At 40.0% G+C, this 27125-nt stretch overlaps 1 protein-coding gene across 2 annotated transcripts in view; it reads right to left on the reverse strand.

Moving 5' to 3' along the window:
- Pgm5 (phosphoglucomutase 5) overlaps positions 1 to 27125 on the reverse strand; it is a 127586-nt gene that overhangs the window by 93706 nt on the left and 6755 nt on the right. For both annotated transcript variants that reach the window (XM_090329686.1, XM_090329685.1), the window contains 5 exons: positions 18053 to 18215; positions 16182 to 16328; positions 11914 to 12039; positions 10514 to 10704; positions 9831 to 9985 (listed from right to left, as the gene is read on the reverse strand). In XM_090329686.1, coding sequence (XP_090185812.1) covers positions 9831 to 9985; positions 10514 to 10704; positions 11914 to 12039; positions 16182 to 16328; positions 18053 to 18215 — 782 coding nt within the window. The remainder of the gene's footprint in view (positions 1 to 9830; positions 9986 to 10513; positions 10705 to 11913; positions 12040 to 16181; positions 16329 to 18052; positions 18216 to 27125) is intronic.

Raw genomic sequence — 27125 nt, forward strand, 5'->3', positions numbered from 1 at the left:
GTTCAATAAAAAGAAGAAACTAAAAACAAAATTGTTTTTAATGGTCCCTGCAGCCAATTATAGGAAACACAGTCCTGGACATGTGGCTGCCAGAACCAGCTGTGCACGAACGGCTTAAAGATATTTAGCACTTTCATTAGAGAAATGAGGCACATTGCTCAACATTTCCACTTTTCCTCTTTTAGGAAGTAGGAAAGACACAATAAAAGCTTAGGAAATATTAGCAGATACTATGCCTGGCAACTGGACTAGAAGTAAAGCTTCATGTCACTCACATGTCACTCAAGGCAGGCATCATGAGCTATATAATGCGTAAAGTTCACTTCCACTTGTCAGCAACGTCATAATTTACAGATAGGATTTACAACTCAGTAAGACTATATTTCTGAAGGAGGTTGAAAAAAACCAAGGCAGACTATATTGACAAGGAATAATACAGTAGTCCTCAATGGTGTTTATTCTTATTGGTCATCTTCCATTTCTTTGGTTTGTTTGGCTCAAATCAAGGGGTTTGTATCTGGTAGGTAAGCTCTCTCTGAGCTATACTCCCAGCCATCATTTTACAATTATAAACTCATCTATCTTGTATAAAAACCTGATGAGATTAAGCCCTGGATTTCCATTAGACAAATGAAATGATAGGCAAAAAAAAAAAAAAAAAAAAAGGCACGATGATGATGTAGTTGCATCATGGCTGGTAATGGTTGTTCTCTCTACCTTACAGCTGGAAAGGGTGAGTCTTGAACTTGAATGTGGGTCAGTGAGCCTAAAACCCAGATTCTCTGTCACCATACTGTAGCACTTTGTTATTTATATAGACTGTTCCTGAAGGTTTTCTCTCTTCCTAACCTAACTCATCCCTGCTTATCCTGCGGCTCAACTATGACAGATAAAGCAGTGTGTGTGTGTGTGTGTGTGTGCTGATCTCAGGGCCTTACACTTTCATGGGGCCTTTTCACTCAAGGCTGGCATTCTGCTGCTTGCACCATACCTCTGCTTCCAGCTCTATGTTGATTCATTGAAGCAAAACTCTCTCAAATTTGTTGCTGCCCAGGCTGGCTTCAAATCACCATCCTCACATCTCAGCCTCCTGAGTAACTAGAATTACAGGTATGAGCCAATAGAGCCTGGCCTTAAAGTCTTTAGTAGAAAGAAAAATAAGTTCATCAGTAAAAGTTAGGACATTTTGGATGAACACATCTGTACTCGTGTACACAGAATGTTAAGGACGTCATCTACGCTGTGGCAGCATTGCATCGTTTTCCTCAATCCCTTCAAGAGAAATTTCGTGAGCCTTAGCCATGCCTGTGGCTATGCAGAACAAAGATTTCTACTCCTCAGCTTTCCCTACAGCTAGCTACCGACATATTAGGAACTTCTGGCCAATGGGACATAAACAAAAGTGCCACTTGTCCTGTTAACCTCATAAGACAGTGCATTCCTTTGCCTTTCTTTTTCAGCCTCTCTTCTGGCTAACTGAAAAACAGATGCTGTGTGTGTAGCTCCTGCTAAACCCTAAGGACAAAAGCCACAGCCCGGGGAAGAAGAAATCAGAGCTATGAGTTATGAACCTGGCTAACAAGTATCAAGGAAAGCCATTTTCACAAATCTCCCCAAGAACAAGTTTATCACAAAGCAACTCAATTCATTATGAAGTTCCTCTTATTTTACTTTTGTGGCTTTTGGCCGGACTCCTAACCCGATTAGCAAGTGGATGAATCACATAATATGCTTTCATGGGGATGTGCATGCAGTGCAAACGCAAAACCCTGTCCTCCAGGGAGAAGGTTTAATAGCTTTTGGCCAATATACATTTAGACATACATGAAAGAGAGAGAGAGAGAGAGAGAGAGAGAGAGAGAGAGAGAGAGAGAGAGAGAGAGAGAGAGAGAGAGAGAGAAAGACCAGAAAGATGATTTTTCTAAAGAGATTGCACAAACAGTACCCAATATATTTTCACTGGAAACATCCAATAACGTGAGCCAAAATGTACTCATAGATTACAACTTTATAGGCTGTTACCTAAAAGATACAGATCAAAAGGAAGATCTATTCCTTAACCAAAGTTCATAGGAAGAAGAGCTAGAGAAAACTAGCAATAATTACTACTTACAAGGAAATCTGAAGTTCTATGAAATTCCCTATGCAGTGTCACCAGCTGCCTTCGAATGCCTTGGATGCTGGAAGGTGTGAGTGCACACAAGCAAAGGATACCACCACTCCACCACTGTTTTCTCCAGGGAAGATTCCGGATCTGAGACTAGCTACTGCCTAGGTCTAGTCCTTCATGGAGGAGAACTGGAGACTCATCTGCGCATGCTTCAGTCTGTCTTCCCTACAAACTTGTCACCAGTAGTAGCCATGGACCTTCACTGAATGCAGACTGCAGACATGAACCACCAACAGTGCATAGCCCCATCTAATCCTTATTAATTCACAGGAGGGATATCATCACCCTCATTTAGGAGAGGGGATCCTTAGAAATTAGCCTCTCTCTCTCTCTCTCTCTCTCTCTCTCTCTCTCTCTCTCTCTCTCTCTCTCTCTCTCTCTCTCTCTCTCTCTCTCTCTCCCTCATTTCCTTTCAAGAACAGGTCAATAGCAGAATTTGTTTCTTATCTATAGAATGCAAGCACCCCACATCTGTCCTTGGGTTTCAAACTGGATAGAGCTCTCTGAGGGTGGTGACTTTACTAGAAGAAAAAGAGAAAAGGAAGGTGAGCTGATGAGCTCCTGTAGGAATATACAGAGCAACGCATTGTGCCTGGCACACAGAAGGGACTGAAAAAATGGAAACATGGAAAGGAGGTAAAGAGAAGCAAAGATCAGAGGGAGGGAGATAAAAGAAGGAGAGAAGAAAGAGGAGAAGGAGAGAAGGAATAAAAAAGGGAGAAGGAGAGGGATAGAGGAAGAATAGGATTTAAAAAAAGAAAGCCATGTGCCAGTGGCTCATGTAGCTACTCAGGAGGCTGAGATCTGAGAATCACAGTTTAAAGCCAGCCTGGTCAGGAAATGTGTCAAACTCTTATCTCCAATTAGTCACCAGAAAAACAGTCATGGCACTATGGCTTAAAGTGGTAGAGCACTAGCCTTGAGTAGAGTTTAGCCTTAGCTAGAGCTTAGGGACAGTGCCCAGACCCTGATTTCAAGCCTGGTGACCAATAAAAAGAAGGAAAGAAGAAAGGAAGGAAGGAAGAAAGGAAGGAGAAGGAAAACGAAAGGAAAGGAAAGGAAAAGAAAGGAAAAATGGAAAAAAGGAAAGGAGGGAAGAGGAGAACTCCTTGATCTTGATGTTTGCATATATGAAGTCATAGACAAACAGCACCACTGGTGATCTGAGAATCACAAGGAAGATGTAAGAAGTGTGCCTTGAGTTTCCCAGTACCCTCAAGTACTTATATCTCTTTAAAAAAAAAAAAACCATCCTACCATGTAGCTGTTGTTATGGTTTCCAATGGAAAAAGACAAAGATCTTGCTTTGGGAAACAAATGCCTCCATTATCCACTATTCCCTTTGAGAAGGAATGACTTCTTCCTGGCTCTGCCTGATGAGAGGAGAAGAAGGGGTGGCTTAAGACCACCAGACTAACTCATCCCCTAGGGTTCCAGTGAGAGGTCATATGTGCTTTGACCATTGAGGTCATGCAAATGTCAAAAGTTGCTGTGATGTTTTTAATAATTTGTCTCTCATTCTCATAGAGTGATGCAGGCAAGGAGAAGTAGAAGTCCTGCAGACACTTGAATCTGGCCTAGAGGGACACAGGGACCCTAAAGAAGACAGAGACACCTAAGGCTGAGCAGATGAAGGAAATGTTCAAATCAAACGTTAGTACAATTTGAGCTGCTGGATCAACATTCACCTGGGGAAAGCTCTGCTTTAATATCTGGGCCACCATGTTGCTTCATCATCAAGGCCCCATTTCATCTACTTTTCTCCTGTACTGCACAAAACAGTAACAGATACCATCAGATAACTGATGCAATCTGAGCATTGACAGAGAACATTGCATTCTCCAACACAGGCCTGAACTCAGCAGCTCTGTGTGGAATTCAAGCCGCTGTTGCATTCTCAGAGGATAAATGTGTCTGAATTCCAACTGACAAACCATCCTCAGGCAGAAACCTGATCAGAAATGAGATGAAGAATCTCCAGGCCTGGAACCCATCCTCACCTGTATACAGCAATATATAGAGGAGCCAACAAGATTTGTGTTTATTTTTCTAGGCACAGACATCTTACATCCAACTGCTGACATGTTAGCTCCTAAGGGAATCCATTGTACTTCAGCCTTATCTTTTATGTTTCAGGTCATCGGTGTTGTCTGTCACAGCTTTAAAACTCTTGGAGAGAAGAGATGGGAATGTACTTAACCTACTTTTTGAGAAGGTAGCTAAGCAAGGCTGTTGAAACCTGATCAATGCTTTTTGGGGCAACCTCTGCTGCTGAGCAGGGTTAGGATCCAAGGTTTACCTTGAACTCCAGTCAACATTTTTCCTGGAAGTCTTAGGTTAAAGCCAGGAACTGTTTTTTCCCAGAGCTTTATGAAGACAGTAATGATATGTTCAGGATCAACATGACAAGAAAACTTGGGTTGAAATTCTCTTGTTATCTGATATATTGTATATATGTTTATTTGAAACAGGATAGGGAAGGGGGAAAACAAGATGCGGGGAGGAAGTGGGGGGGAGGGAAATGGAGACAAAAACATGAGAAAGGGCAGCAATGTTTGTGAAGTAATGCACCTTTTATCTGGCGACTATAATATAACCCTTCTATTTGTTACAATAAAAATAAATTAAAAAAAAGAAATTCTATATAACTCATGGTAATGTTTATGAATATTTATATTCTGAATATTCTGAATATTTATAGTCTGAATATTTATATTCTGCTTATATAGCACAAAGACAGAAACTGGAAGGTGATGTCTGTGGCTATTTCTTTTGTCTCACTTTAACCAGTGTTTATTGCTGGTCCAGTGTGTGCAAACCTGCACGCTGAGGACTAGAGTCCTTCAGAGAGAGTGGCAAGTCCTGACCCCAGTCACAAAGGGAAACTCAGGGGCCGGGAGTTTGGCCTAGTGGTTAAAGTGCTTGCCTAGCATGCACGAAGACCCAGGTTCTATTCCTTGGTACCACATATATAGAAAAAAAGCCAGAAGTGGTGCTGAGGCTCAAGTGGTAGAGCTCTGGCCTTGAGAAAGTCCAAGGACAGTGCTCAGGTCCTGAGCTCAAGCCCAGGACTGGCAAAAAAAAAAAAAAAAAAAAAGGGAAACTCAGGAGAGAGGCTTTCCTTTATTTTTAAATAGAGTTAGATAACTCTTATCACCTTTATCAAATTATAATGTACAAAAATAAAGTTTATCATGTTATTAATCTTAGATGGAAAATTCCATAACTCTTAATTTTCTTTTTGTTTTCTCCTTCCTTCCTTTCTTCCTTCCTTCCTTCCTTCCATCCTCCCTCCCTCCCTCCCTCCTTCCCTCTTTCTTTCTTTCTTTCTTTCTTTCTTTCTTTCTTTCTTTCTTTCTTTCTTTCTTTCTCTTTCTCTCTTGCACTGGAACTTAGAGCCTAAAGTTTGTACTTTACCACTTGAGCCATACCTCCAACCTTAATTCCAAGAATCTTGACAAGTACATAGAGTTGTATAGCCTTTACCCCTCTGCACATTACCATGACAATAAAATACAATAAAAAAGCATTAAAAACACACACCAAAAAAAACATACCAAATACATATGTGGACCCTTCTGAAGGTCCCCTCTAGTCACTGATCATAAAAACCATTCAGGAAGGCCATGTCAGATAGCTTCTAAATATCCTAATACTGAGATTCTTATCACAGTAAGAAACCAAACCATCCTGAGTCAGGCTGCAGTATTTCATTTCATCTCATGCTATAATACCGGTAAAGCCTCACATATAAATGTGTGAGGAACACATTTCAATGAGAGAATCATGTGCAAGGCCCAGAAGTGTGAGGGAGCATGGGAATTAGAGAACTATAAGCAGCAAGTGCCTGGCGAGCAGAGTTACAATATAAGCAGAAGAAGTTGCTCCTACATCTCCTTTTGCGGGCATTCAAGGTCACTGACCAATTTTAAGCAAATGATAAAGAATGCATTCTGCTTTTGAACAACAGTCTTAGGGAAATCCAGGCTAGAGTATGAAGAAGAGAGGGACAATCATCCACACAAAAGAGCCTGAAATTCAGAAACAGCATGATCTAGGATGATTCAACTGATTATTACAACAGTGATAAATGACTCATTGTGATAATAAACTCAAGAAATCAAAGTCTTCCCTCTGAGAATCATAATGATCTGTGAACAAAGGACGTTTGTCTGCGTACTTCATCAGTCTCAAAGGACCAGGCCCTCTTCATTCTGAAATCCCAGGAGTATAGGCAAGTAGGTTAGTCAAGGTCTTCAACTACTCAATTGTTATTCTCCTGGGCCTGGCATGTATGGACACACTCCTGTGATGTCGTTAAGATTAATTTTCAGATGGTAAGTATTTGGGGAAACACTAAGATCATCATTTTGAAGCTGGAATTTTTTTCCACCTAGGATGAAAGAAGCTTACACAGTGAGAATCCACTTGGGAGCCACGGTGCAGATCAAATACCGCAAACAAATCCCCACGTCAGAGCCCAATGGAATTCTGAATCCCAACCAGCAAGCATGAATAATCCTTTTAAATGGTCACTTACATATCAGAACAGGGCCTTTGTGAAATTTCTAAGCAAGGCCTCTGGTTTCTGGCTGAAATAGCGATTTAATGGGAAAGAAAAAAAAAACAGGGGGGGGGGGAAGGAAGTGAAATCCAGAACTACTGGGAGATTTCCACAAGAAAAGAAGACAAATGGCCTTTGTTGTCAGAATGAAACCAGCTTCTCCTGATGATAGTTTGGAAAGTTGCTGGCTGCCCCAAAGGGGAGTTGGGAAATAGTCTCATCTGTTTTCTCAGGAACCCTCTGCACCTAATTGTACTCCCTGGAATGTATTATCATTAGGAACAATATTAAATAACCTGCAAAGTACTCAACATCCTATCTGACTCAGTTCCTGACAACTTAAAACATATAGCCACCAAGCAAACAAGCAAGGGAAATAGTTGTGATACTATATCCATATATAATAAAATATTGAATTCAAAAATCTTAAAGAATCTCACACACCAAAAGACAGAGACAAATTTTAAAATGGGCAAATACATTCACATAGATAGATGATAAAAAGTTATACAAAGGCCACTATGAAAAAGGCTCAAAATCATAGTTATCGAGATGATATAAAGCTAAGCCAAAGCTTAGCTCTTCACTCCCTAGGACGGGTCAAATAACTAGTTTAGCCCCACCAGATGCTGAGGAAAATTCATACACATTACAAACTGAAGTGTAAAATGGAAAATAGTAGTGTAGTTTATTGTAAAACTGAACATACACCTAGCATACAACAAGATCCCATTTCAACCAATACAAAACTGGGAGCACAGTATCATCCCACCTATGTATGAAATATAAATAAGAGGATCACAGTCCAGGTAAGCCAGGACCCTATTTAAAAATACATGCAAGACCTGGGGCCGGGAGTTTGGCCTAGTGGTTAAAGTGCTTGCCTAGCATGCACGAAGACCCGGGTTCGATTCCGGAAGTGGTACTGAAGCTCAAGTGGTAGAGTTCCAGCCTTGAGAAAGTCCAAGGACAGTGCTCAGGTCCTGAGCTCAAGCCCAGGACTAGCAAAAAAAAAAAAAAAAAAAAAAATACATGCAAGACCCTATTCAAACTGATCCAAAGCAAAAAAAAAAAAAAAAAAGCTGGAGACGTAGCTCAAGCAGCAGAGCACTGGCCTGGGAAGACAAAGGCCCTGAGTTTAAATCCCAGTACTACAAAAATGTATTACAAACATAAAGTATTAAATGAAAAAGACAGCAATAAAAGAAGTACCTAGTGCATGATCCTGCTTATCTGATCTTTAGATAGGTGAACATATGCTGACAGAAATTCTGACAGTAGTTACTGATGGAGATTAGAGGTGAAGGATTGACCCTCACCTTATTTTGCCAGATGCACACAGACACCAAAGATATATGTGCAGATTGCCTGACCTAGGGCAGATAATCTACCTAAGCCTAGCTGTAAACATTCCATTAGGGGCCCGACTGAAAAGCCCCCCACTTCCCAGACCTAATGGCTTTTTCATTAACTTTTGCTTCCTTGCTCAGACATCATAAAAACCCAACTCCTGTCTCCCCTCTTTACACAGTCTTCAAGTCTACAGGAAGGGCGTGCCCCTTGCTGCTATATCTCAATAAACACTCTTCACTTGTGGAAGATCCAGTCTGGCCTGTTTCCTTCCTTCCTCCTCCATTTTCCTAACAAAAAGAGGTACAGGAAATTGGAGGTAGCACTTTCTATACCTTTATCTGGACAGGGATTACATGGATATCTATATATGTGCACGTGTTATACATTGCATAGTATATTTATTTATATTATATATGCATACATTACAATATATTTGTAGATAACAATTTATATAATATTTTATATAATATAATAATAAAACATACAAGTGATATTAATAATGTGATTATTTACACATAGGTATAGATGTATATTTGCTTAAAACTCATTAAGATGAATGCTTAAGTTCATAAATTTCACTGTCTATAAATTTTGCTTCATGAATTATCAAATGAATAACACCAGAAGAAAATGACCACACAAACATGGAAATGAGATTCTGCAGGGTAGATCTCTTCAAAAATCGTTGTCATGAGGTAAAACACAAAGATGTGCTGGACAAAGCCAGATGCCATGTGTGGTCTTGGCTAGGAAAGGCCAACTATAAAAGGCATTTTTAGGTTACCCAGAAAATTTGCATATGACCTTTGGTTGACAAGATCTATTAACCAAGCAGGTTATAAACAATATATACTTTCCAGTCTCTTTGGGGATTATATAGTATGTGTATATAAAGTACATTTTAACATGTATGTACATTCTATACATTTGGAAAGATCTGATAATAAATTTGAATTTGCCTCTTAACATAGATAACTTGAAGAAGGGCAGGCAATTTACAGGTTCTCATTTGTCTGTGTTTGCTAACTTTCTCCTTTAATGATACCTATTAATAATACCCATTGCTTTAGAATCTAGATATACATATGTATGTGTATATATATACAAATATATACGGGTTTGTATATGTATTTCTAATATTATTATATATAATATATACAAATATATGTATATATTATATATAACTATTTTCATTATTTCATAAGATAAGGTGAATGAAGGCAGTGTGGCTGGCACAAGAAAAGAAGATTAATCCTGAACCTCTACAACATGAACTCCTGTTGGGAGCTTTCCGTGCAATCTCATTTCATGCTCACCGCAAACCTTCACAACAGCTCAGCTAATAGGGATACAAGCTTTTGTGTGAAATATAAGCTAACCTCCAACTCCATGACAGCTAGACTCACTTGTACTGGACCTGCTTTCAGATTTGTTCAATTCTATGGCTACTTATGAAGTATTTACTATGGACCAGGAACCCTGTTAAAAGTTTTCCAGGAGTCATTATATCCACACTTCCTAATGATCCACGTAAGAGTGACACTGTCACTATTCACATTTTATGGGTAAGAAAAACAAAAACACTGAAATCAAGGCACAAAAAATCCATCCATTTCCACCTGACTCTTGCATGGATACCCAATTCACACCATGCAGCTAAGACCCAACTCGTTCCCAGCAAACCATTCATGGCTGGCAGAGGTCTACCACCACAAAGTATTTCACCGTCATGTCCTTGCTTACCTGTCCAGGGCTGTGCTGGTGGGCATACTTCTCCCAAACCCTCGAACACCCATCTGACGGAAATACGGAATGCAAGAGAGATTGGCGGCAATGATGGCCAAGGAGTCAGAAGGACTCACGAAGAAGCCATTTTGGCCTAGGATCATGTAGCGGTCCTGTGGGAAGGAATGTGTACAACTGATCAGCCGGAAGCATCCCCTTTTCTTGCCATGTAAATAACTTGAAACAATGTGAATGGGGTCAATGAAAGCATGGGAAACCTTATAAACCCCTGAATATCAAGGACCCCAGCTCTCAACACTTCTAGGAACAGGTTCTACCAGCTAAAATGTGGATGCCTATTTCATAGCCTCCAGACATAATGCTTTCTCCATGGAGTGGAAATCAATGGTTCCTGGTTCGTTAACATGGCACTTTCAACCAAACCAGCTATAAATAAGGATTCATGAGCATTGGGGTTTGGGTTTTCTTTTTTTTTTATAGCATATGTTCATCTGAATCAAAGCAAGAAGTGGCTATTTAATTGTACTGCTTACTCATTCAGTAAGAAAGCAGATGCAGAGCCAATCAGAGCCTACCTGACACCATGTACGTATGTTCATTAACTCTCTGGTCTCCATGGATCAGATCCTTCCATGGGGAAAGGATCTGCACACAGAACACCTGGCTTCCTTCCTACTTACCCCATCAGCATCAAATGCAGCTCCAAACCCATATTCTCCTCCTTTCATGGCTTCCAGAAGTGTGGTGGCGTATGTCAGATTTGGGTCAGGATGCTGTCCTCCAAAGTCTTCTAGAGGGACACAGTTGATTGCAGAATTGGCTGGGGCTCCCAGCTCATCACAAAGAACTTTTCTCACATAGGGGCCCATAACTAAAAAAAAAAAGATACACAATGGTACGTCATATTTACATATGTAAATGGTATGCAATTTTTATTGTTGGGGTGATATATAGAGGGATTACAGTGATATTTATCAGGTAGTGGGTACATTGATAGCCCTTCCCATGTTTTTCTCCCAGAAATATAATATTTTTATTCAGTGTTTTATTCTGGTTAAAACACTAAAAATGATTTAATAGCTTGGAATAGGTTGTTTTTAAGAGATAGCAAAGAACATCAACATTAATTATGTGATTTCCTAAGCATCTGCTTTGTACCACTGACTATATTAGGCACATAGAAGATATAGCAACCAATCTCATTAGATGAAAATCTCCTCTGCAAAGTTTTCTAAAATATGGACTGAAGAGATCAATTCTAGGACAATTATTTATAATCTACTACATTTCACATAGTAAGTGCTTTAGCAGAATATATATATATATATATATATTTCTGAAGGGCTCTATCATTATTCTTTATGTGATCACTTGAACACTGCTAAGCACTGCAAACTGCTGAATAAAAACTGAAGATATAAAAACTGAATTTTGAAAAACACCCTTATAAAGAAAAGACTAAGCACAGCTTAGCTACTCAAGAGGCTGAGATCTAGAGGATTGCAGTTTAATTATCTCTAATTAGCCACCAAAATATCAGTAGTAGCTCTGTGGCTCCAGTGGTAGAGTACTAGATTTGAACTATATGACTACTTAAATTATTACATTAAAAATAAATAGTCTTAGCCAAATGCCAATGGCTGTAACCCTAGCAACTCAGGAGGCTCTGATCTGAGGAGTGAGGTTTAAAGCCAGCTTGAGCAGGAAGGAAGTCTGTGAGACTGTCTACAACTAAACACCAGCAAGCCAGAAGTGGAGCTGTGGTTTATGTGGTAGAGTGCTTGAAGGAAAAAGCTCAGGGACAGTGCCTGGACCCTGAGTTCAAGCCCCAGGAGTAGTACTAAATAAAAAATAACTAGTCTTAATCCACTCTATACTCACACAGGAAGAACCTTACATTCAACTGATCCACTATTGTTTTCATTCACACCATAAACAAAGACATTAAGAGTCCTGAAGTTTTCCAGAGCTTTCCCAACAGCTGAGCATAGGTTAAGTTGTGCACACATCTATGAATCCAAACTTTCACCTTTCTCTGCTTTTTTTTCACCCATCCATCCCCGGAAAACCAGGAGCTTACCTCCATGCATTGCATCAATTCGGATCTTCAGCTGGCTGGGCCCAGTCAGCAAACTCTTAATGGCATTGAAGTCAAAAATGGTCCGAAGCAGATTGAGATAGATATCCACAGGGTCCACAATCTCCACTGAAAAATAAGTGAGACGTCAGTGTCTCTACCCAGGAGAAAGACTTGAACGAGAATAGCCTGATGGAATTTAATTCAACCACAATGCCATCATAACCCCATACCTTGCCTGAGAGGTTGAATGTCTACTTGTAAACATAAATCAGAGCATGACTAACACGTGATGAACTTTCCACATGACCAGTGGACACCACTAATATCATTATAAAGCATTTGCAAAGGAAAAATTAACCATGAGAATAATTTAAGAGAAAAATGTTCAATGTCACCCATGACCCAATGTCTTTCTCCTTATACACATATATCAGTTAAACATTATCTTTCTTGTGGGAATCAGCCAAAGTATGACATGGATGGTATGAAACTAAAGAGTGACTTTACGCCAGGCAATGGTGGCTCACACCTGTAATCATAGCTACTCAGGAGGCTGAACTCTGAGTATCTTGGTGCAAAGCCAGAACAGGGAGAAAAGTCTGTGAGATTCTTATCTCCAATTAGCCACCAGAAACCCAGAAGTGGAGCTGTGGCTCAAAGTGGTAGAGTGAAAAGCTCAGGGACAACACGCAAGCCCTGAGTTTGAGCCCCACAACTGACACACACACACACAACACACGTGTGTGACTTCTTTTTCCAAATGTCATGTGCCCACCAGGTTTTTGAGATGAAGACTGTTGTCCTAAGTTGTGTCTGGAATCTCTTTAGTACCCAATCGAATAACCAATTTCCAATCCTCATTAAATACACATGCTTGGCCGTGTCTGGCAACACCTAATGACCAGAAATCAAAAGTCTGTTCCATTATTTGATATATGAAAGATCCAGAAGAGATCGTATTTTTCCAGCTTGTCAATAAGTACACAAATACTATTCAGAAGGAGGGTGCATGAGGATAATTATGGTCTAAATTTATTTCATGTCTGAACATAGAACAATAAAACCTGTTTAAATTGTTTTAGGAAGTGAGAGGGTAGGGAGATTGACAGGTGGTGAGGTTGTTTGTATAAAATACACATGTATGAAAATGTCACAAAAAACTTTCCTTGTACTATTAATGGATGCTATTTTTTTTTAAAAAAAAGAAAGAAGAAAACACTTTTTCTCAAAGCAGTAAGTAGTTCACTGCTTAAGGAAGTAAAATATTGTCCAGGAGCTTTGTTTTCAAAGCTCATAGATAAGTTTTAAAATTTATAAATATATATGTATTTATGTATCTGTTTTCAAATTGATCAAATAAATAGTACTTTGCAGTCCTCAAATATTGAAACCTATACTGAGTATATTTCCAGTCTCCCCCTTCATAACTTTTACCCTCCAGGGCTAAGGACATAGGTCAATTAGTAGATTACTTGCTCCATAAATCAATACATCTTTGTCCGTTTGAAGATAATGTAATTCCTTTTTAAGACGCATAGTCTGTTTTTAATTAATTTTAATTATCTTGAAATGAGAAGGCCATTAATCCAGAAAATAAGTAAAAATGAATCCACCCTAACTATATGCCTAAAATGGTCAATTTATGCTACATACAGTTTATGGTGTGCATAAAAATTAATCTATAAAATAAAATTTTATAGCTCCAATTTCTTTTTAAGTTTTACTTGCTACAATAGGATAACATCGATGGCAAACTCAATTCAGTCTCTTTAATTTTTGAACCACTTGCGTAAAAACATGTGGCATTTACAGCAGAGAGCACATGATGCCAACAGAAATGTCCAAAACTAGGAAGCAAGAAGTTCAAGGAAATTAGAAGTTTACATCCGACAGTTCATGCTGTTGACACTTTAAGGTGAAGTGCCAAGGGCTGCTTTGTTTCCAATTAACTTCAGCCTTGCTCAACACACAAACCAGGGAGAACAAAACACATAAATTATCTCAAGCCATTATCTCCAAATTCTTCTTGAGAGCCAAAGAATCCCTCCACCCACCTCCTGGTTATTAACAGCTTTTTTTAGGAGAAGTCGTCCAACTCCATATTGGGACTGAAGCAAACAGCTGGAACCTGAGCTCACCAAAGATTTAGGACTCTTGGACAACTATAAAAATTTCCAACGATACCAAGAAGGAATAAAGATAACATCTTCCCGATGGTAATGTGTTCCATCTCCCCAGTCATCTTATAGCCCAGGCCTTCCAAACATATGTACTCAAGCACATTAAAATTGTGGTGACTAATATAACATATCCCTTGCCTTCTGGTGTCTACCCATTCCATGTGAATGTACACAGGGGTATGTGAACGCTCCCAACTAGATTAATAAAACTGGGCTGTTACTTTCCTGGGTATCTTGTGCATTTCAATAAATGTCTGCTCAAGTGAGCAGACGTTTGACTAAGATTTAGGATGCATTGTTTAGCATTATGACCCACATATGGTCCATTGTAAGATATTTCTCATTCTGTGAAGTGTATTATGGTCTAGATATGTGTGTGTGTGTGTGTGTGTGTGTGTGTGTGTGTGTGTGTGTGTGTGTGTGTGTGTTGCTAATACTGGGGCTTGAACTCAGAGCCTGGGTATTTTCTGTCTCAGGCTGATGCTCTACCACTTAAGCCATGTTGACACATACAGATTTTCTGTGATTAACTGAAAATAAGAGCCTCATGCACTTTCTTGCCAGGGCTGGCTTCAAGCTTATGATCCAAAGATCTCAGCTTCCTGAGTAGCTAGGATTACAAGTGTGAGCCAGACATTTTATTTTTTTTTAGAAAAGTTAAATAACTGATAAATAAGGTATCCGTTTAACACAAAGAGTACTCAATCTTTTAGAGACAGTAACAAAATAGAACAATTGAGTTCGATGACTTCTTATATGTCCTCTAGGAAATAGCAACAGGCAAAACTAGAGGGGAAGGAAGTCGTGTACATACATAGCATTGATCTTGCATGATTCAGAATTAATATTCTTGCTTGATGTTTGCGTTTTTATTTTGTTTTATCTGAGTAGTTGCACAAAAGCTGCCATCAACCAGTTTATGAATACAATGTATCTTGATCGATGTTACCCTTCTCAACATTCTCACCCACCCCTCCCAATCCAACCCTCCCTCACTTTCCTTAATCTTGTAGGATATACATTGAATTCTTGACTGCATTCTCAATATTTCAGAAGGTTTAGTCACTGTACTAGAATATCAGATAATATCTGTCAAATTCATTGTTGCTTCTATGTATGCTTGCTAACTTATTTGCTTACTGGAGACAGGTTCTTACTATGGAACCCTGGCTGACCTGGAACTCAGGATTTTCTTGCCTCAGCCTCTTGACTGCTGAAGTTAAATGTGAGTACCACCACACCTAGGTTGTTTCTTTAGTTCTTGAACACCTTGCCTAAATACATTTGTTAGGTATTAAATTCCCTGGTAAAATCTCCTAACATGGAGCTTGGCATAAAAATGAAACCAAAATGCATGATTCTAATCTTGGAAAAGAAACGTCTAGCTCCCAAGGGAAATTTAATAATCACCTTGGCTTGTCAGTTTTCCCTCTTCATTAAATTATTCTAACTTGACTGCTTAGACATTTAAAAACAATTTTGGGGAACTCACAGTCTGGTCCAGGAATGCTACATTGGAATCAACCTTGGAACATTTCCTATGTTGAAAATGGTGCAGTGTTTAAGTGGATTTGAACTGTTCATTCATTCATGCATTCATTCATTTTGTTGGCCATGGGGTTTGAACTCTGGGCATGGGCGCTGTCCCTGAGCTCTTTTGCTCAAGGTCAACACTCTACCACTTTAAACCACAGTGCCACTTCTGTTTTTTTTTTTTTTTCTGGTAGTTAACTGATAAGAGTCTTACAGACTTTCCTGCCAAGGCAGGCTTGGAACAACAATGCTCAGATCTCAGCTTCCTGAGTAGCTGGGATTATACCTATGAGCCACAGGCTCCCAGCTTGAAATATTCAATTCTGGCACCTTGGTGTCACCATATACAGTTTCTACCTATTTACCCAGTGTCATCCATCATACTGACACCTGAGTGACTTTCATGAGTTCACTTCCCCGCTGGGACCATTGATCTTCAGCCAGAACTCCACCCCAAATGTACACACCTGGACCCCACATCTGCAGGCCCCCTTAGGAGGCAGCCACATCTATGAGGCTTTTTCTGACTTCTGCAAAATACATGTCACTGATTACCTCTGAATGGTTTGAATTTGTTCTCCAGGTCAAATTCTTGTCTTCCTAGTCGAGAAAGGTCAATCCGAAGATCAGGACAGATAGCGTATTCTTCGATGGTCTTGCTGATCTGGTAGATTTTATCTGACACAACATCTGGGGCAGGGCCTACAATGTGAACAGGCCAGGTACATTTCTTGTAAGTCCCAAGAATCTCAGTGAGAGAGGAAGGTTACTTTCGCTCTCCACCAAGAAGGAGAAAGATTCATTTATTCTCCGAACTATGAACAATGACTGACAGCTCAATTCTCCTGGGTATGCCTATATTCATTTCAACTATGGAGTAAGTTTTGTCAGTCTCACCTGTTCTGAGTAGATTCATAACCCACATGTTTGTTTGTTTTAAGCAATCATACATCTGCTCTAAAAATAGTTTCACACCTGCTAGGGGACCCGATTACGTAATTAGCTTTATTCAGGATACACAGTTGGCAGAAGTGAGGGATTCTAGATTTAAACCACAGCTTCCCAAATGTACCTAGAGAAAGAAAATAGGATTTCTATTCCTGATTCAGCTGCCTAATAAGTAGGTAAAATTAATGATTCTTCTCTCAATCAATCTCCAAGTTTTTCAGTGAAATTCAAACAAAGATAATTGATCCATTATCACTTGGAGAGTGATAATCTTGAAATCATTTGAGTATAGAATCCAATGTGGTTCTTGGTTTTTCCCTCTCTTTAAGGTATACATTTTCCTGTAAGCTGCTTAGGATATTTCTTGCAAGAAGGGTGGGAATCAAATAAACTGAAAGATCAAGAAGATAAAAGACAGATTTGTAAAGAGAGCGGGAGTTTGAGTTTAAATCTTCCTTACCAATAATATTGGAACTTTCTACTCAACAGAAATTGTTTCCTTTCTATTTTTATTTATTAACCTTAGGTAGTTGTAGAAAGGGGCTTCAATTCAACATGGCAATTTGAATACAATGAATCTTTATCAACGTTACCCATTCCCTCATCCTTCCCCCCCCCTCAAGTTACCTAGTTTTATTTTCACATGTGTTGACTGGTTATTGTGACTATACTTGCCCACCATCACTTGGTTTTATGTCACAAAATCAGCTAAAATGTACTCTTCAAAAAAATCCCAAATACAATACAATTTTATTAATTATAGTTCTCATATTAATATCACCATATCAGATATACATACACATTAGGTTTCTATCTTATTCATCTGATGCATTTGTTACTTGTAAACTTAGTCTATTTTTCCCTGACTCTTATAACCAGTGTTTTATTCTCTGTCTCTATATATCTGACATTTAGATTCCATTTAAAAATGAACTTATGTAGGATTTTTCTTGGTTTCAGACTTCTTTCACTTTAGCGTAATTTCAACCATGTTGTGGCAAATTGAAGAAGGTCAAGATCTTCTTTTTAAAGGCTGGATAATATTCTCTCACTGAAATGCGTATAAATTTCAATGAGAGAAAGTCTACATTCTCAGGAAGCAAGACTCAACGATATAGACTAAAAATCATTTATCAAGGCTGGGTGCTGGTGGCTCATATCCATAAACATAACTACTCAGGAAACTGGGTGAAAGATCTAAATGGCTTTCAGAATATGTTCCACCTCCCATCTTAGACAAGCACCAACTATTCAATCATTCCACTGAGCTGTGAAGTGCAAGAGATGAGCAGTCAGTGAAATGGTTCTGGAAGCTCATTACATTGCATCCTTATGGCACCCCCTGCCCCCGGGTACCTCACTAGACTGTGTCTTAGCCATCTCCTCTCCACCTGGCTGATCTGTCATCAGAGATTCATTGTAAATTGTGATCATGTGAAAGACATCAGGATGAAGGAGTATTCTTCTGAGCCACATACCTCCATTGGCAACATTGAACTTCACTCCAAATTCTCCCCCTGGTCCTCCAGGACAATGGCTGGCAGTCAGGATGATTCCACCAGCTGCCTTGATCTTCCTAATTATGCAGGAAACGGCAGGGGTTGACAGGATGCCGTTCTGTCCAATTATCAGCCGTCCAATCTGAACCATCCAGAAAGAACAGTGGTCAATCCAAGTGGCACAAAGACTGAAGGCATGTCAACAGAAAAGCACCCCAGGCTCTGTTAACATACAATCCATCACTGGGGCAAAGGAAGGGGATGACTGTTAGGTTGGGGAAAGTGGGGTAAAGAGGAAGTGCTGGCATTTTCTGTTCTGTCCAAAGTCTTCAAGACTCTTGGGGCACCCATACCTACTTAATCATACTATAGTGCCAGGGACCAGTAGCTCATGCTTGTAATCCTAGCTATTCAGAAGGCTGAAATCTGAGAATCAGCACTGAAGCTTGCTGGAGCAAGAGGGCCCATGGGACACTTATCTCCAATTAATTACCAGTAAGCAGGCTGGCAATGGCTCACACCTGTAATTATGGCTATCTAGGAGGCTAAAATCTGAGGATCATGGCTCAGAGTTAGTCTTGGCAGGAAAGTCTGTGAGGCTGTTTTCTCTAATGAACCACCAAAAAGCCAAAGTGAAACTGTAGTGTAAATGGTAGAGCACTAGCCTTGAGCTAAATCCAAAGTTATCATGATCTATAAGACCCCACTCGAATCACCTGCTCTCCTCCATCTTCCTCTACCTGCTCCAACCAAAGGTTGCCTTTCTTTACACACACATACACACACACACACACACACACACACACACACACACACACACACACACACACACACCAAACATGACCCTGCTTCAGGGCCTTTTATATTCTCTGTCCTCTACTTAAAACTTTTACTCAAATAGTCACACACCTGTCCCCTTTGGTCCTTTGGTTTCTGCTTCAACAACACCTCTGACAACTCTATTAACATATGATATCTACAAGTCCCAACTTCCATATTAGTACTCTCTGTGAGAGATAATAAAAGTGTGCTGCTGTTTCAAGTCCCCATGCTTTGTGGCAAACTCTTACACAACACTCAGTAACAAGGACAGGAGCAATGAGGAAAGGAGTCAAGTGCCTTTTGGCTTTCCATCTTTAATAACCTGATAGGTAGCAGTGACACCTACCAAAAGGGGAGAAACAAAGGACGATAGCTGCACTCATGCTCGTATACAGTGCCATACTATATGTTCTTCCATACGCCCTTGTTAAAATATATGCTGCAGCTGGGAGTGTGACCTAGTGGTACAGTGCTTGCCTAGCATGCACCAAGCCCTAAGTTCAACTCCTTGGTACCACATACATAGAAAAAGCTGGAAGTGGTGCTGTGGCTGAAGGGTAGAGTGCTAGCCTTGACAGTGTCTAGACCCTGAGTTCAAGCCCCAGGGCTGGCAAAAACAAAATGTATGCTGCCTGGAAGGACAAAGTATAGATAAAGGCAGCAGTGGTCCTTATTAGCCACTGTGATGAAAATGAAATATTCAACTTGTAGGTGGGGACTGAAGGGAAAAACTGAGAGAGCTCAAGGGAAGGGGTGATGTTGTCCAAAAAGAAATGTGTAATTGTAACCCCTCTGTACATCACCTTTATAATAGCAATAACATTTTTAATGTATGCTGCCACTGAACTCCCCTACCGAGTATCGACTGTGAAACAGGCAACAGAGAGAACCCTGCAAACATAGCTATGTGTACTATATAACAATCATCCTCAGATAATGTTGGCAAAATCAAGAATCTGGAAAGTATTAATCATTTTCCATCTCTACTTTTCAGTAGTATTCTGGGAGAAACCATCTTTAAGAGTTTAAATTTAAGGGGAAAAGGATGGGTAGAGCATTTCCCAAGAATTTGCCTTGGGTTCAATTACCTAGCCCTGCAGAAGGGGCTGGGGAGATTTGGTTGCCATTAAAGACTATTTCCTTCTGTTCTCACATGGAAAAGGAGGCAAAATGAACCCTGGTCCATTGTCACGTAGCCACATAGAAGCCAGGATGTACAGATAGACCCTTGAACACTGCCATACAGGTAAAGTGAGGCCCCAGGCATTCCTAGACCACAGACAGGTAAACAGACACGGCTTGAAATTGTTCCTACTCGATGGTGACTACAAAAGCTTGGAGAAAGGGACAAAGAAGTAGGGAGCAATGTGCAATTACCATCTCCCACAAGTAGTCATGATCTCTGCATCTCAGTAGGTGTACCAACCACACTACACACACACACACACACACACACACACAAACACACACATCACATCATCACCACTTTATCCTCCCCTGCTTACATGATTGTTTCCTCTACCTGGAAGAAGACACGGCAGGCACATCCCACAGTGAAGGACCAGTGTCCTGGGAAGATGTGAACTTCCACCCAGCACTCCTGCTTCCTTTCCATCCAGTACCACAAAGAGGTAATTTTTAAACAAATGTATTTCTCATAATTTCTTTTTTTTCTAAAGTGTTGACCACTGTCCTTGGAAAGTAGATTTGGGATTAGCCCAGATTCAAGTCCTAGAGGACAGAGATGTACCTTTAAAGCCTCAGGCTAAGATCTCACAGTAGATGCAGAATTTCCATGTCAAGGAAGGAAACACTAATGAAAGCAGGATGCGTTTCATTCCCAAACACTCTTAAGTAAGACTCCCCATTCACGACTCCCATTTAGCTTCAAATCAGTCATTAAAAAAAAAAAAGGAGAAGTAAACATGACAGTTCTCAATGTCTCCTTTCACTGGGTCTTATCTCCATAATGGAATCTTGTCACTGTTAATGGGAACCCATCCAAAAAGTGAAGAGGGAAATACATAGAAACTTCCTTGATGGTTCACAGAGACAAGTTCTACAGGACCACACAGACACCACCACATCCACCTAAGTGCAGAGGAGTCAGATACACAAACAGGCCTGTTTCCTGTACTCTCCAACACACACACACACACACACACACACACACACACACACACCAGGCACCACAAAGCCAAGCTGCTATGGATTTCAAGGCTTCACTCCCTCAGTCCCAACTGTCAGAGGAGTGCTGCTGTCTGTGCATGAGTAAGCAGGAGATGGCTCAGTGGAATTTGGAGAAATAACAGACCCAAGGCAAGGCATGGATGTGGTTATCCAAACATCAAGGGACTTCTCCATTTGCACATGGATGATGTATTCTCTTACATGGAGACCAGATGGAAACAACAGCATTCATCCTCAAGCTTCCTGGACCCCTGGAAGTTTTTGCCCAGCCTTGGGGCCTGGAAGGAAGGATGAATATATTTGAACCAAATCAATATGGATTGAATACATTTGAACCAAACCAATATGGATTTTACATGCCAGTTCTAATATCCGCAGAAAGGCAGAGAATACACAGACACTTGCAAATCTGGCCCAAGTTCTCTTTCTTGATCCACTCAATTCTTTACAATTTTAAGAGATCAGGAAATACAATTTTCCTTAGCTCTAAAATGGGGTGATAATTGGAATTAGATAATTCAGAGCTTGGAAAATGTTCTGGAATCTTTACCTCAAGATCTATGGCCTGACTGAGAAAACAAGAAAGGACTCCACTTGTTGTTTTATGAGATTATTTCCCCCCACTGGACACAGAGAATTGTAGATGTTCATTGAGTCTACCTCGCTCAAGAAAGTCGAGCTGAGCTCATGGCATAGATCAGCTTGCCTATCATGCTTGAGACTCTGGCTTCCATCCTTAGGACCACACACAGAACCCTAACCCAAACCCAAAAGTTCAGGTCCATGAGACAAGCTGACAATGTCCACTGGAAAAGGATATAAAAGCCAACTTTGCTATCTCCTGTCTTTGTGACTCTGGGAGCCAACTCAAATCCCCTTGCATATTGGTTTTGCTGTCTTAATTATGTCAAAGACCACATAGCAAAAGTTACATAGCCAAGATCCAGGTTACAGGGTTCAGTGCCCAGTCATCAATTTAATCTAGTTCACTTCCCTTCCTTGCCAGGGTCCTCTTGGTAGTAATTCAATGAATCTTTTATTATTTGACTAACTTGAATTTTTTAATCAAACCCCCCCACACATATACATACACACATAAATGTTTTCTTTTGGATCTAACACACACTCTCCAACACACACACACACACACACACACACACACACACACACACACATATTCTCATTGGAACATTTATGAAGGACACAAAAGCAAGAACAAAATATACTCTGTAATCCTACCACCAAGTGACTGCCATTAACATTTTTTTGCCAGTGCTGAGGCTTGAACTCAGGGCTTGGGTAATGTCTCTGAGCTTCTTTTGCTCAAGGCTAACACCCTACCACTTGAGGCACAGTGCCACTTCTGGCTTTTTCTGTTTATATGGTACTAAGGAATGGAACCCAGGGCTTCATGCATGCTAGCACTCTACCACTAAGCCACATTCGCAGCCCTGCCATTAATGTTTCTATGTGAAGCCCATATCTCTGTGTCTTGGTCTCTCTCTGTGTTTCATTTACATACTTGTATGTTTTTCACTAAGGGGACTGTTGAATAGTCTACATTGTTCATTTAGAAGGTCTAACCCCTCCATTAATTACATTCTAGTCTTCTGCAATGTGGTTTTAATCAGTTGTGTAATCTTCCATTTCTTGAATGTACTATCACTGACCATTATAAAATAAGTACTTGATTTCCAATGTTTATATACCAAACTGAAGTGTTTATGAGACTGAAACCTATTTTATGGTATATTTTAAACTGGATATAATTTGCCAACAATTAAACAGCAAATCAGTGGTGACATGCTTGTGTAGATTACAAGGTATTTCTTCTTTTTTTGAATATTTTTATTTTCTTGAAGTAGTTGTACAAAGGAGTTGCCACTCAACACAACAGTTTAGTGTCTTTCTTCTTTAGTCACAAAACCTGCTCACTCAGTAGTTGCTGGAGTCCACGGAAGGAAGAGACAGGCTTGTGCCTGTATCCTTGTCATGTTCTGAATCTTCTCTGATTGTCTACATCTCTGACTTAATTGGTTTACTTACATGTGCCAGACTAGGCTTCTAATTTATCAGTGTCATGAGCAGCAACAGTCTGGCTTACATGCACTATATTCTTATCTTGCCGCATCCATCTTGGGACAAATTCTACTTTTCATCATAGAAACATAGATCACAAAAAATAAAGAAGAACTAGATCATGAAGGAGTATTTAGGCACTCTCTCAACTATATGCAATTTTCTAACATTTCTGATATTTGGACTGTTCTATTCTCTTCTTAAATATTCCCAGGACAGAAGATAGAGCTTGATGTGACATAAGGGAAGAGTGTGGGATTCTATGCCACTTTTATAAGTACATGGAAATTATACATCTATACACAATGTATACACACATACAAGGTAAGTATTTTGGAAATATCTATTTTATAAATATACACATTTAGGGGATATATATATATCCTTCAAAATCTATTCAGTATCTTTAGTGTGTTCATATGTAGAATGTGTGTACATAGAGGCATGTATCTTTATAAATCCATAAATAGATAAATCTTTATAAATATATGTATATAGCTTATAGGTATACAAAATGCTTCTGATCTTTGCAGAGCTTTATTTTTTCTCTGAATAACTGTCACAGTGAATTAAAATTCATGAATTTCTAAATGGACCCAATGGGTCCAGCTTCAGAGTGGCTAAGGAATAACAATTCCCCCTGTGTCCACTGCCCTCACCCCTTATTTTAAAGTTTCAGTAACTGATGACCTCTAGCTATCCTAGATTTACAACTCAGCAAGATTAAACAGTTTACAGTTATTTATGACAGCTCGGCTGGGTCTTCTACATTCACATCTGTCACCTCACATTTGAGAGACTACACACACACACACACACACACACACACACACACACACACACGCAATGCCTCCTAACCAAGCATTCAGCAGGGCCAGGGCTGTAGGAACAGACCCCTGACAAGCCTGGTGAAGATGCCCAGAAGCAGGGGAATTCTGCAGCTGTGCCTTTTCACACTGCCTAGCAGCTTAGCCTGGATTCTTGCAGCCTCCATGGGCTCTGTAGCTCTCAGTCATCTCTCGCGTGGCCCAATCCATTAGGTTTGAAAATCCTCGTGAAATGAGCAGATTAAGAACTACTGGATTCAGGAAAGGGAGCAGAGGGGCAGGCATGGGGAGGGGGCAGGAAAGGAAGCTTCAGAAAAGCTGAAGACAGAAAAGCGTGACATTGACCCAGCTCCTCCATTACAGAAAAATATGCATGGACCACACAGAAACATCCTTGGGCTGTGTGGAGGCAGCTGCTGGAACCTCAAGGACCCCAGCAGAGTGGACGTGCAAGTGTGGATGGGGACAATAGCCTCCCCTGAAGCAGATGTCAAGAGGAAGCCATACCCAAGCAACTGGGTTCATTACATCAGCAGGCGCCTTCTGGGGAGAAAAACTACTAAGGCTAAAAATAATAATACACATGTCTTCTTCTGCCAGTCCAAAGCAATTTATCTGGGCAACAACTATCATATGAATAAAAGCAATTCTTAGTAATTCATTATGTTTAATCCTCTCCCAAATCCTGGAAGGTGTGGGGAAAGGATGACTCTTTTCCCAACTTTGGTTTCAGTGTGTGTGTGTGTGTGTGTGTGCACCATTAACGGGACTTCAACTCAGGGCCCCATGCACTTGCTTAGCTTTCTAGCTCAAGGCTGATTCTCTACCACTTGGGCCACTTCCATATTTTCTCTATTTTTTTTTTTTTTTGCCAGTCCTGGGTTTGGGCTCAGGGCCTGAGCACTGTCCTTGGACTTTCTCAAAGCTAGAGCTCTACCACTTGAGCCTCAGCACCACGTCTGGCCTGTTTCTATGTATGTGGTACAGAGGAATCAAACCCGGGTCTCCGTGCATGCTAGGCAAGCATTCTACCAATAGGCCAAACTCCCGGCCCTATTTTCTCTATTTTTATAAATAATTAAATCTCATGCAGGAAGCAATACCAGGATTCAAGTGCAGGGCGTCTTTTGTTCCTTTTCCTTTTTTTGAGTCTGGAGTCTCACTATGATGCTCAGGCTAGGCTCAAGAATTCATGGCCTGGTTGAATAAAGTGACTTGTAACCCAAATTATTTGGGAAATACAGATAGCATGCAGGTTAAGGCCAACCCAGGACAAGAAGTATTTGATGAGATTCCATCTCAACCACTTTTGAGGTGTAGTAACATGAAGGAGCTCAGCCCAAGTCTGCCTAGGCATAAAGCATGACACTGCATCTAAAACAAGTAACCTAAAGAGGGGCTGGAGGAATGGTTCAAATGATAGAGTATCCACTTTCCAAGCACAGGCTCTGAGTTCAACCTCTAATACAATGAGACAGAGACAGACACAGAGACAGAACGTTTATAGGCTGTGATCTTCCTGCCTCAGCTCCCTGAGAAGGTAGGAGGGAGCACAGGTGTGTGTCACTAAACCAGGCCACTTTCATTACTTTTATTGATGTATTTAATTATGAAAATGATATAAATGCATGTGTGACTGTACAAATGCAGATAAGTATATAAAGTGGAAAGAACAAGGATTAATCTCAACCATCGGCCCCCCACACACTCTCACACATACACACACTATGGACTGGAGTGTATTCTTTCAGCCCTGTGCTCTGCTTCAACCTTTTATAAACAAAAGTGAGACAATGCTTCTTGCAATCTTGCCCTTCAGGCTTTTTCCAGCTACAAGTGATCATTCATGTAATTTTCATACCACATATAGATGCATCTCCTTTGGAATTTTCATGGTGTTGATTATGATTATGTCATAAGTTACATACCTATTCTCCATTACCAAACCTTATAAATTGTTTCTGAGATTTTCCTTAGCAAAATGCTTCCATGAATAGAGTGTTTACATACAGTTTTATGTGTTTGTGCTAGACAACTGATGGGATAGTTTGTAAGATTAAAGAATTTCTGGGCTGTTCCTCTATTAATTTGGATACAAGCTGTCAAGTTGTCTGGCCAAAGTAAAAGTTCTGTGTCAATTTAACCAATGATGTAAAACTAGCATGATTATTTTCTAAAAGCCATACTAACTCATGGTATTTTCAAAAAAAAGAAAAGGTATAAAATAATTCACTTCTTATTCATATGTATCTGGGTTTTTCAAATAGTTGATCATATTTTCATGTGTTTGTTGCTAGCATTTCTATAAACTGGTTTTCATCTTGATTCATAAGAGCTTTTTGTATACTGCAGATATGAGCCATTTGTAAAACTTAACTCCATATTTTCTGAGATCTTTTATGTAATAGAATCAACTCTGAGTTCCCTTTGGAGGTCTTTAAATGCAAAGGCCCCAGATATTCCTAATAACCAAGATCTTATTAGAGGGAAAGAATAGAAAAGCAATCATTTAATATTGTATTTGCCCTGAAATGTCCATGAAGGAAAAAAAAACTACTTGAGAATTGAATGTTCATGAACCATTTTCTCTTCTTTCTTTTTCTTTTCTACCTTTTTCTTTCTTTCCTTCTTTTTTTTTCCTTCTTTCTCTCCCCCTCTCCCCTGCCCCAACCTTTTATTTTTGCCAGTCCTAAGGCTGGGTGCTGTCCTTGGGCTTTCTCAAGACTAATATTCTACCACTTGAGCCACATATCATTTCCAGCTTTTTATGTGTATGTGATACCAAGGAATCAAATCCAGAGCTTTGTTCATGCTAGACAAGCTCTCTTCTACTAGGCTGTGTGTGTGTGTGTGTGTGTGTGTGTGTGTGTGTGTGTGTGTGTACACATCCAGTACTAAGACTTGAACTCAGAACCTGGGTGCTATCTTTCAGCTTTTTTGCTCAAGGCAGACACTCTACCACCTGAGCCACAGCTCCACTTCAACTTTTCTTTTTAATGATTCATGGAGATAAAAGTCTCATGGACTTTCCTGCCCAAGCTGATTTAGAACAGCAACCCTCAGATCTCAGCCTCCTGAGTAGCCAGCTAGGAATACAGGAGTAAGCCACCAGCACTTGGCTATGAAAATTTTCT

Source organism: Megascapheus bottae, chromosome 3 (genome assembly GCF_031878675.1).
Source record: "Megascapheus bottae isolate mThoBot1 chromosome 3, mThoBot2.hap1, whole genome shotgun sequence".
NCBI lineage: Eukaryota > Metazoa > Chordata > Mammalia > Rodentia > Geomyidae > Megascapheus > Megascapheus bottae.